Raw genomic sequence first — 16208 nt, 5'->3', positions numbered from 1 at the left:
TGTGTCATAAATTTATTTGTCTTTCTACTGTCTTTTTCCTATGAAATAAACTTTTTCTTCGTTATAGTTATCACTTTATAACCCTTCAAAAACAGCCTATAAGGCCATGACAAGTCTGCAATGATTTTGATAGCACACGCAGTTCAAGTGTTATTTTAACCTCTAGCCGCCCATACGTCAAACCTTGCCAAGCAAAATTAAATTTTATTTTGTCAACACAAAGTTCAAATTAAAATGGAACAGGAGACCTTTTTATAGGTCTCTGGGCGGCTAGAGGTTAAACGTCAAACTTCTACGCAATTATGACGTATAAATAACACTTGCACTGAGTGCTATCAAAATCGTTGCAGGGTTTTGTTTTTCTAACTCTATTTATAACTAATAGACATATAATAATAAACCCAATTTATTAATTATTAACTTCAGCGATCTAAAAGACCTTATAATTTGAAAATTATAAGTTGAGCAGGTAGGTAGTTGTTTAGTATTAAAATGGCTAATTAGAGTCTGTGCGGAAAGAGAAGAGTCGTGGGATTTGAAGGCGCGCCAGTGCTATTTTATGGTTTTTGCTATGCTGACAACACTGGTCACGTGATTATAGTACGACACTAAAGGTCATGATACTTGTACCCCTTTTGTTCCGGTTTTTTACCATGGCTTACTAAACGGAGCCTGGTGGTGGTGCCCGCTCGTCAAATCAATCCTCTGATTTAGCGCAGGCACTAGTTTTCTTTTTAAAACACACTTTTGTTTTTATGTTTCAGATACTAAAAAGTGACAGTGCGATTGACAAAACTGCTAAAACTAGTTAAGAATCTGCCCAATACAACTGTAATTTTAGTACCAAACAAGATAGAGTCTCATTTATGTACTACCTAATCTGTGCAGTCCAACAGTTATTTTAATACAAAACCGGGTAGATCGGGTAAAAATTGGGCATTAGAACTGTAATTTTACTATCTGGGATATATTTCACCCATTGTAAACTTGACTTGTAATGTATGTGTACATTATTAATAATAAATATGAAAATGAATAAAAATAGTGCATAAGTAGGTAGGCCTTATTGGGATATGTCCGGTTCTCTCATCTCACGATATTTTACTTCGCCGAAAAGTCTGCTAAATATGAAATACTTATAATTTCGTAACTAACAGAACCTAGTAAACGAACTTACAAATAAAGAAATATTTTTATGAAAAGGTTTTATTCTTTGTAATCGACGTCTGAATTAAAATATTCAATGTCACTTATGTTTGAGCTAGCTTCAGAACAACCAGGGACTGATGTGAGGAACTGGATGTGCTTGAATCCGGCACGTAGATTACGAAAATTCTTGCATATCACCTACTTAGCGGTCTTTTATTCGAGATACCGTAGGTACTTTTACACAATCCTGAAAAAATAATTACATATAAATATGCATAAAATGGAAAGTATCAAGACTATTTGTCAGTTATTTTAAAGATCATGAATGACCTGCATATTTATGAAAATTAATATATTTTGAATGAATATACTTACCGATTATTTACCGGAGACAAGTTACTTAGGGGGCTTATTAATTAGGTAATTATTTAATATTAAATACAACATCAATACCCGCGAATAGCGGAAACACGTTCCGCGACTTTTTGTAAGTCGATAGTCGGCTTTTAGCCGTTTTCTTCCCGCTGACAAAACCGAACAATGTTAAATATAATTTTTCTTGTGGTTTTATGTACGGTTTCATCGTGTTTTGAAAATATTTTATACATAAAACTTGCGGTTTTTGTTAATAAAAATATACAATGACAGAAGTTTGTTTACTTTTTACAAGACAGGTGTCAAGGGTTGGATTGCCATCTAAAATTTAAAATGTTAGTTCCCGTTTCTGCCACGACTCTTCTCTTTCCGCACAGACTCTAGTGAGAATGAGAAATGTCACATTAGGCAAAGAAAGTCACAATGGCCAGCCTGAAGTCATAATTGAACTTAGTATTTCGGCTTCACTTATTTCATAAAATCCAGATTCTTTTCACGCAACGCCGTGGTTGGCCTTTTTATGCTCTGAGCACACTCAACTATGACCACCAAACAAATAGGTAACTAATTTATTTTTTTCCGTCGCCGTAGCTGTGGTGACAGATGTCCAAAAATCACCGCAGATATCAAATAAGTAATATCGGATTTTCACGAGGGTTATTCCTCCCGACTTTCAATTAATTCCACGCCATCGACTCCTTGTGATCGGCGACGGCGTCGGTGCCTGGCTAACTTTATTTAGATGAACATAACTTTGATATGACTTATTGGGCCCGATTCGGATTGTGAAATAGATATCTATTAGATATCTTTTAGACATCACCAAGATACGATAACGATATGTCTAAGATCTAACCTGTCAAAATTAACATTTGCGCGATTCTGGAGATACTCTTGAACGATTTCCACAGGATATGACTTACAGATCCAATTCACATCTAATAGATATCTTACTCTATCTAACGTAAAAGTGACATTGGTTGCCCGAATTGCGCTGCAAAAGAGAACTAGTTGATATCTAAACTATAAAGTATCTAGAATGGATCTAGTATGTGTCGTCTCTTGTGAATATCTTGAAGTTCGAATACGGCAGCAAGCCTTCTAAATTACTTTTATTTAGTTATGACATTAAGAAAAAAGTTTGAATAATATCTTTATCTAACTTTGCGGTGTCTGATTTTATTTCAGTCTGGCATGTCTAAGAAACTGAATTACAAGTTTAACGATTCAGATAGGTACATATTTGGCGTAGACGACTGCGCCAAATAACAGCTAAAATGTAGACTCGTATTAACCACAGCCTATATCTTAGTATATATAGTAAACCTACCTAACCAGATCATGGTACCTACCTAATCAGATTTTTTTGCGGCGCGGCGCGATTTAAAATAATTGAAAAGCGCCAAAGTCAAATTAAAATTACAAGTTTTTGATTCAGCCATTAATTTATTTGAAGACATTTTAGTACAACAATTACCGATCTAAGTAACAGTAATCAGCAACTCATAACTGTAATCACCCTTCGGGTTAATATTTAAGCGACCGTTTTGTTACACATTATGGTAATCGAAGTACACTAATTACAAATTTAACTATAACCGCGTTAACCCACAACGCGTCGCAATGTCTGTATGTTTAATTACCTATATTAAAAGATAACATTATAATTATACACAAATACATGATTAAAGTTATGCCACTAACAATTAAAAATAGATCGTAAATATTACAAGCCGGTAATTTTTCAAAACATAGTTACAAGTTATGTAATAAAAAAGTAACATTAGGTAACATTAATTTAAAACCTGATAGGCACCCTGAACGTAATTTACATGCAATAAGTAGGTTTTCCGAAAAGATTCCTTTCATTCGAACTCACGTTCAATTCTAAGTCGTTCCGTTGACCGCCTTTCCATCGTATCCTTTCCCAGCACCGTACACCGACTTTATGAATGAACGTAATAATGAAATGAGTATCAAAAAGCATCTCAATGAAGCTTCTCGAATATTAAATAGTAATAACGAATATTAGACTCACCTACGAGTATTTGGGTCAAGTCCGGTTATCTGTTGGAATTCGCTTACGGGCACTGGTAGCGCGTATGGACACGAGAAATGGGCAACGAGGGGGGTGCCTTCTGAAATACTGAAGGGAAAATCGGCGGGACGGCGCACGTCGTGAGTATATTGATTTGGGCGGCAACATGCCGACGGCAGCGCCCTCACACTTCGTGACGCGCCGCAACCCCTAGTTTAATATAACTTGCCGGCAGATGGCGATTTTTCATGAAAAGTTTATCGAAATGAAGTTGGAAGTTTGGAAAACTTTTCTGCTTTTTCGAACATTTCGTTTTAAGGTAACTTTTGGAATAATTAAATCACCTTACTTCTGAACTTCTTTTTTAAAGTAGGTAGTTAAGAACTGAAGTGCAATTTATTTATTAAAAGATTCTTGGAATTTTCCTAAATGTATTATGATAAAACTTTAATAACTTAGAGCTAAATCAAATCTGTGAGTACAGAAATGGGATATACAGGTACAGACAGACAGAATAGAATTATAACCACAATTATGAAATTAAATAAGTACTTATTATAAGCCAATCTTACATAAATCAATCTATGATATAGACTCAGAGGAAAATCATGAGGCATGCGTTGTATGTCCCAGGGGGCCGATTTTTGAAATTCGACTACTCGATTTCGTGTATTTCGTTAAGTGATATCTCCACTACTAGGCGTTTAAATTCTACTAATAGAATTGAAATCGAGTGGTCAATACCACTAGATTCCAAATTTCGAACGCTCGTATTTCAAAAATTAGCATTTCGCCGTTTTCCACCGATTTCCGAGTGACGAAATCGAGTGATCGAAATTCAAAAATCGGCCCCCAGATGATGATATAGGTACAAATATTCATGATAAGTAGGCATTACCAAGGGTTATTTATTATATTACTTCAAGTATAGTCTAAGCATTAGCTTGCAGGTATACCTACATTTCTCCTTATCTTTTGGTTTATCCCAGCGAAAAATAAAACGTGAATCTGACGACTTATAAGTCTTAACTTACGAAAACATTATTACTTTCAAGAAAACGTAGTTAATTAACATAACTAATTCTGAATACGAGCTAAACCAATGCATCTTAACTGCGGTACTTAGACTTAAACGCGTTGAAATCTAGTTCAGCACAAAAACCTCGTAGCCGTCTACGAAAGTAAGCCACGGCAGTAAACTTTAAGTAAAACCTATTTTACAGCTTTCGTTTTATAGCACATTAGCCTGGATGAACCTTTTAAAACTTTATTTTATTTCATTTGAAAGTAGTTTCTAGAGTATTGAGGTGGAAACTGGAATGATAGCGTTTTATGCGTTAAGTTACAAAAAGCTAAAGATTTTTGTAACTTAATGTACTTACCTATTAATTAAAGTATGGACATACCTATCTGTATAGAAACCTCGTAACGTAACGTAACGTTAGTTAAGGTTCTGGAATAAAAAAAATTCAATCAATTGAATAACATAACGAATACCTAAATAAACTCCTACTACGTTTTACTTCTTTTAAAAATAAATGCTAGGAAATTTCTGCCAAACCAAAAAACCCGCGAGGACTCGCCATGTCGCCCAAGGCTGACTCTAAAGTAGGAAAAAAGGTAGAACAGGATAATCAGATGGGTCTGGCGGTACCTGGCGCACAGGTGTGTGCGTCCCCGTAGAGCGCGTGCGCGAGTGTGCGTGTGTCGTAACCGCTGCGTCCGCGCGCGGCGTTGCGTGCCGGGCACGCGTGCACACTGGAGCCCAAATGACGGTTACTTTTAAATTAAATGTCAAATACCACTGAACCTTGACAGTATTTGTTTTACATTTAAAATATAGTTGTATTTATTGACATGACACCTAAAAAAGTGACAGATCTAAGTGACAGAAAACCAACGTAAAAGAAACCAACATCTGTTGTATCATTTCACAATGCTGTAGTTAAAAGCCAGAGTAATATTGTAAAATATAACTATTTAATTAAAGTAAAAATAAAATCTAATTGCACAATGCTCGACTCCATAGCTGACTGTAATATTAACGTGCGATGAAAACTCCGATGCCTGATCCTGTATATATTATATATTTTATTAATAGTAATATATACCATCGATTGTCTGCCTTAACAACCAAATGCATAAGGTTTAGTTAGCGATGACAACTTTATCGTCAATGGAAAAATGTACTCAGATGGCAATTGCAGTTCTGAGAAGAAGTAGTCGTTAGGCAATCTACATCTAGTTCCGCAATCGGAAGATGAAGTAGTTAAATGATTTTTAGTCTTAACAAATCTATTGCCACAGTAGATTGGCTAGTGTTACACGTTTCTCAGCGAAAAGTAATGAATTAATTTACCTGTACTTAAATATAAATATCTTGTAAGTGATTGCTGTAATAACTGACTACTGTACTAACTGGGAAATGGGAATACATTATACATATAATGCATTGTATAATATAATTAAATGAAAGGTAACTTATGTTCAAACGATTATTATTATTTTTTTTATGAAATAGGAGGCAAACGAGCAGACGCAGAGCACCTGGTGGTAAGCGATTACCGCCGCCCATGGACACCCGCAACACCAGAAGAGTTGCAAGCGCGTTGCCGGCCTTTAAGATGGGATTTCAGGAAGTTTTAGTCAAATATTTTTACACTTGAAGCAGCAACTTTGTTTTATGTAAAATGGGACTGTAAACTGTAACCAATATAATGAAACGGTAACTCATTTCTCTTTAACCTTTACCTTGTATAAAACCCTCTTTGAGCTTTTTTATGAGAATTTCCTGCATATCTTTTAAAAAAGTTCGCGAGAAACCCCCGGTTCATGCAAATGCTTTCCTCCCAGAAATACGGTAAAGAACGTGACTTAGAGCGACATTTTTATTTATGCCGACGTCGCCGGCGGCATAATAGTAGATTCGTCCTCGCGTGCTAAGAGCCCTTGCTCCCTTGTAGGTACTTTAAGGGTTAGGCTTGAAGTATTACTTTACTTACAACATCCTTTGCATAATTATTTCGTCCGTTTTTGTGACGAATTATTTCCCTTTGACCTTGATTGTGGGATTTCATTGTTGACTACTTTTTGCGTCGTTTGTTACATTACCATAGTATTTCACAACCTATTTCAAACTCTATCAATTTAACTAAATACTACGTTTTTAGACTTCTTGTTTTTAAATACTAGAGGTACGCCGAGCTCTGCAGAATCTTGACGTGAATAAGGCCAGTGGACCAGACGGTATACCTGCACGTGTACTAAAGCAGTGTGCGCCTGAGTTGTCTTCTGTACTGACACGCCTGTACCGCCTCTCTCTCCAAACAAGAACGGTGCCGAAATCCTGGAGGCTTGCAAACGTGCAGCCAGTACCCAAGAAGGGTAGTCGTGCTGATCCCTGCAATTACCGACCAATCGCCATTACCTCCATGCTCTGTAAAGTCATGGAAAGGGTACTTAACGGCAAGCTGCTGGCATACCTCGAAGCAAATGATCTGCTCAGTGACCGTCAATATGGCTTTCGCCGAGGTCGGTCTACTGGGGATCTTTTAGCGTATGTCACGCACTGCTGCGGCGAGGCCATCGAGAGGAACGGTGAAGCGCTTGCTGTTTCACTGGACATCTCGAAGGCCTTTGACAGGGTTTGGCACGCAAGTCTCCTTAGCAAGCTTCCTGCATACGGCATCCCTGCTGACTTTTGTAGCTGGCTATCTGATTTCTTGAGTGAACGGTCGATCAGAGTAGTTATTGATGGCTGCTCCTCAGACCTCATGGCCATTGACGCCGGTGTTCCTCAGGGGTCTGTTCTCTCCGCAACCCTTTTCCTGCTCCACATTAACGACATGCTGCAACCCAGCATTGTAGGTTATGCAGATGACAGTACGGTTGTTGAGAGATATTTGGCTGGTGCAGGGGACAGCAGGGAGGATATACGTTCACAGAGAGAGGCCATGGTTGAGCGAATGAACTTGACCCTTAGTCTCGTTTCCCAGTGGGGTGATGACAATCTGGTCACGTTCAATGCCTCCAAAACGCAGACGTGTCTATTTTCCGCAAAACGGAGTCCATTCGACCTGACTCCTTCTTTCCGGGGTGCATCTGTACCTATTGCCGACAGCCTGGAACTCCTCGGCATGGAGCTGAGTTCAGTCCTCAGCTTCGGCAGCTTCATTGAGTCTAAAGCACAAACTGCGGCCAGAAAGCTGGGCGTCCTAAATAAGATGAAGCGATACTTCACACCTGGACAGCTTCTAACACTTTACAAAGCTCAAGTCCGGTCGTGTATGGAGTATTGCAGCCACCTGTGGGATGGCTCAGCTAAATACCAACTCGCCGCTTTGGACTCAGTGGAGCGCAGAGCCAGGAGGATGATTGGCGACAAGAAGCTAACGGCTAAGCTTCAGTCTTTGGCCCATCGGCGGAAAGTCGCCAGCCTGTCGGTATTCTACAGGTTGCACCTCGGGGAGTGTGCCCAAGAGCTACACGAGCTTATTCCACCGTCCCCATTCTACCATCGGACTTTTAGACGCACGGCCGGTTTCCATCCTTACTTGGTAGATATTCCACCAATTCGCACGAAGCGCTTTGCTTCTACTTTCCTTATGCGCACTGCCAAGGAATGGAATTCCTTGCCGGCGTCTATATTTCCGTGTTCTTATAACCCGGCAACCTTCAAATCAAGAGTGAACAGGCACCTTCTGGGCGAGCTCGCTCCATCTTAGGCCACGTCTACGCCTCGGCTAGTCTGTGGCCATGAGTAAGCCCATTCATAATAATAAAAATAAAAAAAATACTTTATTCAAAATTAGGTGTTGTTATCCGTTGTCGATATATGTGATCGGGGTGTGTAGAGTCACACCAAGAAAATTTTGCAGCGATTTTGATAGCACACGGAGTGCAAGTGTTATTTATACGTCATAATTTCATAGAAGTTTGACGTTTAAAGTAACACGTGCACTGCGTGTGCTATCAAAATCGCTGCAGACTTTTCTCGGTCTAACTCTAGCAATGATATATAAATATTTAGCTAAATTATCGAATTACGATTATCAGGAGCATGCAATAGGTACCTATTTAGGCTATTTAAATAGTACAGGATAACAGGAACAAAGTTACATAAAAATACTTTATTATTGCTAGGCACTAGGCAAGTATTTATTATATAATATACCAGTAAATATAAATAAACAACGTATATATTTACTAGCAAAACCATCATAATCCACAAAACCTTGCATGTAAACGCGGCCTCCCACAGAAAGTAAAGTTTGTTGTTCTCTGTCGTGAGGCTCCGCGCGCAGTGGCGCCCAGACCCGCACGGCGACCGAACGCGATGCCGATGCCGCGCTAACCTGTGCTAGTGACAAGACTGACAAGCTGTCAAGTGTCAACATGTGGCTCTATGGAACGTGTGTCCTCGCCAGCGTCCTGCTGGTGACCGTGCGCTCGCAGGTATTCAATTGTTTTGTTTGTTACATTCCTGGCCCTGCCGATTGAGGCAATACTTCATTATCAATAGTCCGCTCTGTGTGTCAGAGCCATACTATTGTCGTGCAAGATTTTTGAACTTTAATGCCGTTTTTTATCTGACGATTTATACGAGTTATACAACACAAAATTCGGTGTTAAACTAGAAGTTATGTCTGTAAAAGTCGTTAAAATTTGTACTTACCTAACATAAATGTTACAATGCTTGAAATGTATTCTATAGAGATAAATAAGTACATCGTAAACTCGGGACAAACTTTATTACGATCTCTTATCGAGGACAATAATAATTCTGTTAATATCTTTTATTACTCGTATCACTTTATTAAACGTATTTCTTGTTTTAATGGATCTAATAAGAATCTAACTACATTTATTAATGTAGGTGAAGGCGATTCAGACGTTATTAATTAGGATAAATAATTAAATATGAATACATTAACACTGAAAATTAAAGAGAGAAAGTTACTATATTTACCAGAGCGTTTAGCGTAACCGCAGGTTTTTATAAATTATCACCATGACTTCATACCATTATCACCGATACGACCTTGTTCCAATAACGAATGTCTACACAAGTATTTTTTATGCGTGTCTCTGTAAACTCGTACATCAATATGTTATTCAAATGTTGTGATAATATTAACATGCTCTATGAATAAAACATTTTACCTCAGATATTATTGCAACAAAACATACCATAGTGGTCTTTCTCAATAGGTGCTGGTCATTTTTAGAACCTTGTCATTTTCTGAATTGATATATATACTCTGGCTTTCGTGGCATGTTACTCGTTACTATGACAAAGTACTATGTGTACGAAACCGAATGTGCAAGCTCACAACAAAACATGCAAATACATTTCTTATTTTAAGCTTTGCCAGCTTCTTTTCATTTGATTTTATTGTTACAAAGATCACGAATTGATAATGCGGTAAGTACTTAATACATAGTTTTATTTTCATATGCTCGGCATTGCTCGTATGTTAATAAGATAGGAAGGCTGATCAGCTGCGGCTGAATAAATATCCGTACATAATTTATACGCCTCCACACCGCATTGTTTAATATTCGTCCTTTGGGACCTGGGGCTTTGCAATATTCAGTACGAGAGGATCATGGGATAGGCTTGACAAACGAGTTACTTAAGCCTTCGGTGTATAAATCACTTGAGTTTGAAATCAAAACTCTTTATATTCATTTGTTATTTCTAAATACACCTAAACATAGCGATATAAGTACTCACTCTGTACATGGATATAAACCTATTTATAGTACCTAAGTTTTAAAAGATACCTCCCAATAAGGAAACTGACGTATGGAGTAAGCATTCTAAGCTTATATACGTATTTCTCTATGAGATACATATGTAGATATATAAGTATTATGTAGATAAGTATGTTCATTTTCTCATCATCATGAAAGACGAGTGGTACTACATCACTGTCAGATGGTTGTTGTCCATCATCAGTGTCTCAAATTCTTAAAGTTGACAGGTAAATTAGACTTCTCAGAATACTTAGCTAAAACGTACCCATAAACAGAATTATATTAAAAAGAAACAGGTTAGACATATAAATAATGCTAACCAGATTGTTGATCTGACAGAACGGATTAGATTTTCCCGCCGTAGCAATTAAAACAAATGCTCGAAATGTTTTTGCAATGAAGTAGCCCTGCCCCCAAAAGGCATATAAGGCTGGCGGTTGGCGCCAATGCCATGCCAATACGGGCAGCAAGGCTACTCCTACGCATCCCACGCGCATTCAATATGATATTCAGATATCACAACTTCTAAAATTTTGAGGGATCAATAAAATCAATAGGTATAAAGATACTAGCTGTGCCCGCGGCTCCGCCCGCGTGGAATTCGGTCTGTGTCAGAAAGCGGCTTATTTCTAAGCCTAATTTCTCTCCCTCTCGCAAGTCCAAGGCGGAACTTGAAGTAAAGTTGACAGATGGATATGCTAGAGGACTGTAGTCTAGATAAAATATTTTACAATTAGGTACCACAAAATAAAACTACACTCCAAAATCAATAGTTTTTTCGCCCATATTAAAATTTTACACGTGATTTAAACGACAGAGTAGTAAATGTACCTATATCGGAGTATCGGACGATACAGTAAGGTATACGTGCGCGAGCGAAAGCGAAGCGGCCTGCCTGGCTAGAGCGCCACCCACTCACCGTGGTCTTCTTCAGACTCCTGACGAAGATCACGTGCCCCTTGTAACTTCAATGCGTTGCGAGACTTTCGCGAATGATTCGATTTTTTTTCGGGAAGGCATGGTATGCGTATAAAATGCGAGTCCCAAATCGTTTCACTCCGCAAACGACCAGTGCCGGATTAAGATATTTTGATGCCCTAAGCATTTCTAGACCATGGTGCCCCCTCTCCCTAGGGCCATCGAGATTACATTGTTTTTTTTTGGTAAGTTCATTGCCGCATTACAGCTGAGAATGGAAATCAGTCACATAATTTTATCACGAAAATTGAGAGTGCTGCAGCAGTAACGTTGCAATGCAACATAGTAATGGTAACATACCATTTCTAACTGCAGCTGCATTACTGTCAATTTTACTATGGAAATTGACAATGACAGCGACGCGTTCAGTACCGGTAGTGCAGCTGCGGTTAGAAATGGAATGTTACCATAATGCTGCTGCAGTCGTTATATATTAGAAAGTTATTTTTTTTATATAAAAACGCAATTTGATAGATAGTTGTACATTTCTACTTTTAGTATGGAAATCAGTCACATAATTTTATCACGAAAATTGACAGTGCTGCAGCAGTAACGTTGCAACAGAGTAATGCTGCTGCAGTCGTCATATCTTAGAAAGTTATTAATAACGCGAGCGAAGCGAGCGCGACATTTTTTTGATATAAAAACGCAATTTGATAGACAGTTTTACATTTTTACTTTTAGTATGGAAATCAGTCACATCATTTTATCACGAAAATTGACAGTGCCGCAGCAGTAACGTTGCAACAGAGTATACTACTGCAGTCGCCATCCGAATGTCACCTTTATCATATCTTATAATGTTATTGAAAACGCGAGCGAAGCGAGCGCAAAAATTTTTCGATATAAAAAACGCAATTTGACTTAGAAAGTTATTGAAAACGCGAGCGAAGCGAGCACGAAAATTGTTCGATATAAAAACGCAATTTCATAGACAGTTGAAGTACATTTTTACTTTTAGTATGGAAATCAGTCACATAATTTTATCACGAAAATTAGCAGTGCTGCAGCTGTAACGTTACAACAGAGTAAAGCTGCTGCAGTCGCCACCCGAATGTCACCTTTATTATATTTTATAATGTAATTGTGTAAACGCGAGCGAAGCGAGCGCGAAAATTTTTCGATATATAAAACACAATTGGATAGACAGTTGTACATTTTTACTTTTATTCCCAACCAGGCGCGAATCCAAGATTGCATACAGAGAAGGGATGGGACAGTTTTCTATCAGCCTAGCTCGGTTTTTAAGGGTCTCAGCGAGGTTGTTTTCATACAGAAAAGATGCAAGAAAGCAGAGCTTGGAATTGACCAAGTGAATGTGAAGTGTGAGCAAGGCAGAAGGCCCAGCTGCGAAAGAGGAAAGCTAGGATTTGGATCCATGCCCAAGTGTAATTAACGCAGAAGATCAACTTTGCCATAAGGCAGAAGACCTCGCATAAGACCTTACGCCGAACTGCAAAAGAGTGGCTTGAAATCGAATCTATGCATGTAATCACGACTCTTCTACTGCTCGCTCTTTGGCTTCACTCGAAAGCGCTACTTGATAGGATGCTTTTAGTTTTCGGCTTTCACGGGGCCCCTCATAAAAACGCAATATAACCACGCGAGCGAAGCGAGCGCGAAAATTTTTCGATATAAAAAACCCAATTTTACTTTTAGTCCCAACCAGGCGCGAATCCAAGATTTCATACAAAGAAGGGATGGGACAGTTTTCTATCAGCCTAGCTTCGCATAGGGCTCGATATTTAAGAGTTTCAGCGAGGTTGTTTTCATGCATAAAAGATGCAAGAAAGCAGAGCTTTGAATTGACCAACTGAATTGAATTGGCGAAGTGTGAGCAAGGCAGTAGGCCCAGCTGCGAAAGAGGAAAGTTTGGATTTGGATCCACGCCCAAGTGTATTTAAGTCAGAAGATCAACTTTGCCTTAAGGCAGAAGGCCTCGCATAAGACCTAACGCAAAAGAGTGGGTTGAAATCTGATCTATGCATGTAATCACGACTCTTGTACTGCTACCGATTGTTTCCCAAAGAAATACGCGCCATTATTTCTGCAAATTAGCTTTTGGACAGCTAAAAAAAATCGTGTGGTAAAAACGATGTGTCTGTCCCTAATTTTAAAATTTGTTCTACTTTTTCAACCTGGCATTTTGGTGCCCCCCCCCCCCTGAACGTGGTGCCCTAAACACGTGCTTGTTTTGCTTATTGGTTAATCCGGCACTGGTCCTAAGGTTTGACTATGAGGGCGCCTTCGGCGCCCGGCTTTGGTAAGCGTACAGCGTGGCACGTACGTCGGGCTAAGGTTAAGGCATTCAGAAGTTAAGGTGTAATAAAGAAACTCTGATTAATAAATATATACTAACATACAAACACGAACGCTGAAAACACAATACACTCTCTCGCTCTTTTTTCTGGATAGTCGTGAAAAAGATGTCACTATGCAATGAGGGGTAATTCATTTACTGTCGTTTAATTTTGTTGTATATTATTAAATCGACATAATTATTCAATTAAATTTGTTGATGTCCGTACCCCCTCATCTAAACTTAGAGTTAATTTGGCAAAAACCTTCCTCGGTGGCTATTCATGTCACTACGTATTAAATACAGCGCCATCTGTTAGTTTACCAGGGTACTCAATAGTGGTAGCACATATTTGAAAAAAGTTTGCCCCTCCTTCCTAAGTAGCGCCATAAGATTCAGGGGCAAACTTAAATCAAGCGAGTGTTGTGGCTACCCCCCCCTTTTAAGGGTTGAATTTTTATAGCCTATAACCTGGCCGGAGATTTTTTCGACATATTAGTAAAGTTTGCATCAAAATCCGTTCAGCCGTTTTCAAGTGATGCGCGTTCAAATAAACAGACAAACAGATAAACAGACAAACAGACAAAAATTCTAAAAACTGTTGGAACGTGTTCTGTTATCGATTCTAAGTATCCCCAGCCTAGTTTTTTTCAAATATCTTCCATGTACAGACTTTCGACCCTCTACAGCTTTATTATATGTATAGATTGAGGAACATGACAGCAATATTAAGAGAAAACTAAATTCTTAGATACCGTCGAAAGACATAAGAATGGACTGCAAAACGATCCGACGTGCACCTAAAGTAACTAGATTATAAAATACTTACTATAGTTCGTTTTTTTTAGCATTAGAAATTAGGTAAACAATCTTGATGTGTCTTTTAATTGAAAAACACATTTTAAAAATAAATTACGGCAAATATGTAACAATTATGAATCTAATACGATCATTTATATTCTTCTGCTTTCATAAGTAATCGTTTTTGAATTTTAAAAAACGTTTTTCAATTAAAAGACATGTCAAGATCGCTTACCTTCTTGCAAGTTCTTTCTAATGCTAAAAAAACGAACTATACTAATAGTACCTACTTCTTAAAATGTTATACTTACTTACTCTATAAGTCGTTATAGTCAAGTGCCCTACCTTCTAAGAACTATTTTCAGACCGTGCAACAGGATATAAATATAACGAAATTACTGCAATCTTACATAACCAACCATATAGTACAAAGAAAACAAGTTTACTAAGCAGTAAGAATACGTAATTTTATAACGAAATTTGCCGTTAATTCGGTAAACCTCAGCCGGTATTATGGCAACATACTGGCACATGTGTTTATTTAATAACAATAAACAATAAAAACAACTGAAATATATATATTCAAGGAATAGTGACGGAAATAGGTAACATAGTCGAATGACAAACCGTTCATTCATGGAAACATATGGTGAGTCGAATTATTGAGTCACCGAGTAAATACGCAGCCTTAAATGACGCAAGGTAATACAAATCTGCCCTGCCCACGCCATAATACCGGGCTTCGTACCCGCTGTCAACTAGGACCTTTTGTGGGGAAAATTAAGATTGGCATTTTCTTATTTTAGTACGAAAATTTTCGTGTTCATTTTGGAGGGAATAAGGTTAAAAGAAAAGGGAATTCAATTCCCCGAGGATTTTTTTCACTCATGTATAATTATCGCTGTTTTTGCCAGAGGTTTTATTCAGGCAACTTTTCTTTCAGTGCGTTTTTGCTTACATAATACATTTATGTAAAAATTTTACAGTGAATTTTTATCTTTGGGTCACAATAAAATTGGGTACGTATAAAGGTACCTAGAGTTAAATGTAACCGTATTTGACTTCGAAGTTAGTATAACTTATTTATTTATTATTTATTTATTTAAACTTTATTGCACAAAAGAAAACTTCTCGTACAAAATTATTGTTTTTATTTATTAAATATACTATTATTTTCGGTGTGTGACCCTGACGTGCTACTCTATATCATTTATACGGACACGTATCACGCATAAACGAAATCCAAGAATAGACGTTCATATTTGATTTTAATCAAATTGCCAAAACATGACTTGCTGCTTAACATTGTCCCACGTCATTTATTTTTTGTTAATTATTGAAGTGCGATAAAAACGTGTTTTAGTTAGGCGACTCGTTCACGATAGAGATCATCATACCGACTAACAAATAGAGAACGAACATGATATCGATACCAATCAAACAAAAACGTAACTGAAACGAATTATTACTGTTGTAGGTAGAGTCTGTGCTGAAATACATTCCAAGTGCCGTATTCGAACTTCAAGATATTCACAAGAGACGACAAGTACTAGATCCATTCTAGATACGTTATAGTTTAGATATCAACTATGTAGTTCTCTTTTGCAGCGCAATTCGGGCAACCAATGTCACTTTTACGTTAGATAGAGTAAGATATCTATTATCTGTGAATTGGATCTCTAAGTCATATCCCGTGGAAATCGTTCAAGAGTATCTCCAGAATCGCGCAAATGTCAAATTTGACAGTTTAGAACTTAAACATATCGTTATCGTATCTTGGTGATGTCTAAAAGATGTCTAATAGATGTC

The 16208-nt window shown here is 37.9% G+C and overlaps 3 protein-coding genes across 4 annotated transcripts in view; 1 reads left to right on the top strand and 2 right to left on the bottom strand.

The window, feature by feature from the left end:
- LOC134666232 (synapsin) overlaps positions 1-6569 on the bottom strand; it is a 122091-nt gene extending 115522 nt beyond the window's left edge. The window contains exons 1-2 of the mRNA XM_063523383.1: positions 6565-6569; positions 5217-5320 (exon numbers count right to left, since the gene is read on the bottom strand). Of these exons, the coding sequence (XP_063379453.1) occupies positions 5217-5320; positions 6565-6569 (109 nt within the window). The remainder of the gene's footprint in view (positions 1-5216; positions 5321-6564) is intronic.
- The window catches only part of LOC134665995 (carboxypeptidase E-like), a 219715-nt gene that overhangs the window by 152875 nt on the left and 50632 nt on the right, over positions 1-16208 (bottom strand). The gene's annotated exons all lie outside the window — the stretch shown is intronic.
- Positions 8847-16208, top strand: part of LOC134665999 (uncharacterized) — a 42878-nt gene continuing 35516 nt past the window's right edge. For both annotated transcript variants that reach the window (XM_063523070.1, XM_063523068.1), the window contains exon 1: positions 8847-9016. In XM_063523070.1, coding sequence (XP_063379140.1) covers positions 8957-9016 — 60 coding nt within the window. In that variant the 5' untranslated portion in view covers positions 8847-8956. The remainder of the gene's footprint in view (positions 9017-16208) is intronic.

The sequence above is a fragment of the Cydia fagiglandana genome, chromosome 7 (assembly GCF_963556715.1).
Source record: "Cydia fagiglandana chromosome 7, ilCydFagi1.1, whole genome shotgun sequence".
In the NCBI taxonomy this organism is placed as follows: Eukaryota; Metazoa; Arthropoda; class Insecta; order Lepidoptera; family Tortricidae; genus Cydia; species Cydia fagiglandana.
Note: the sequence above shows the minus strand (reverse complement) of the source record. Positions and strands in the feature narration are given on the sequence as shown.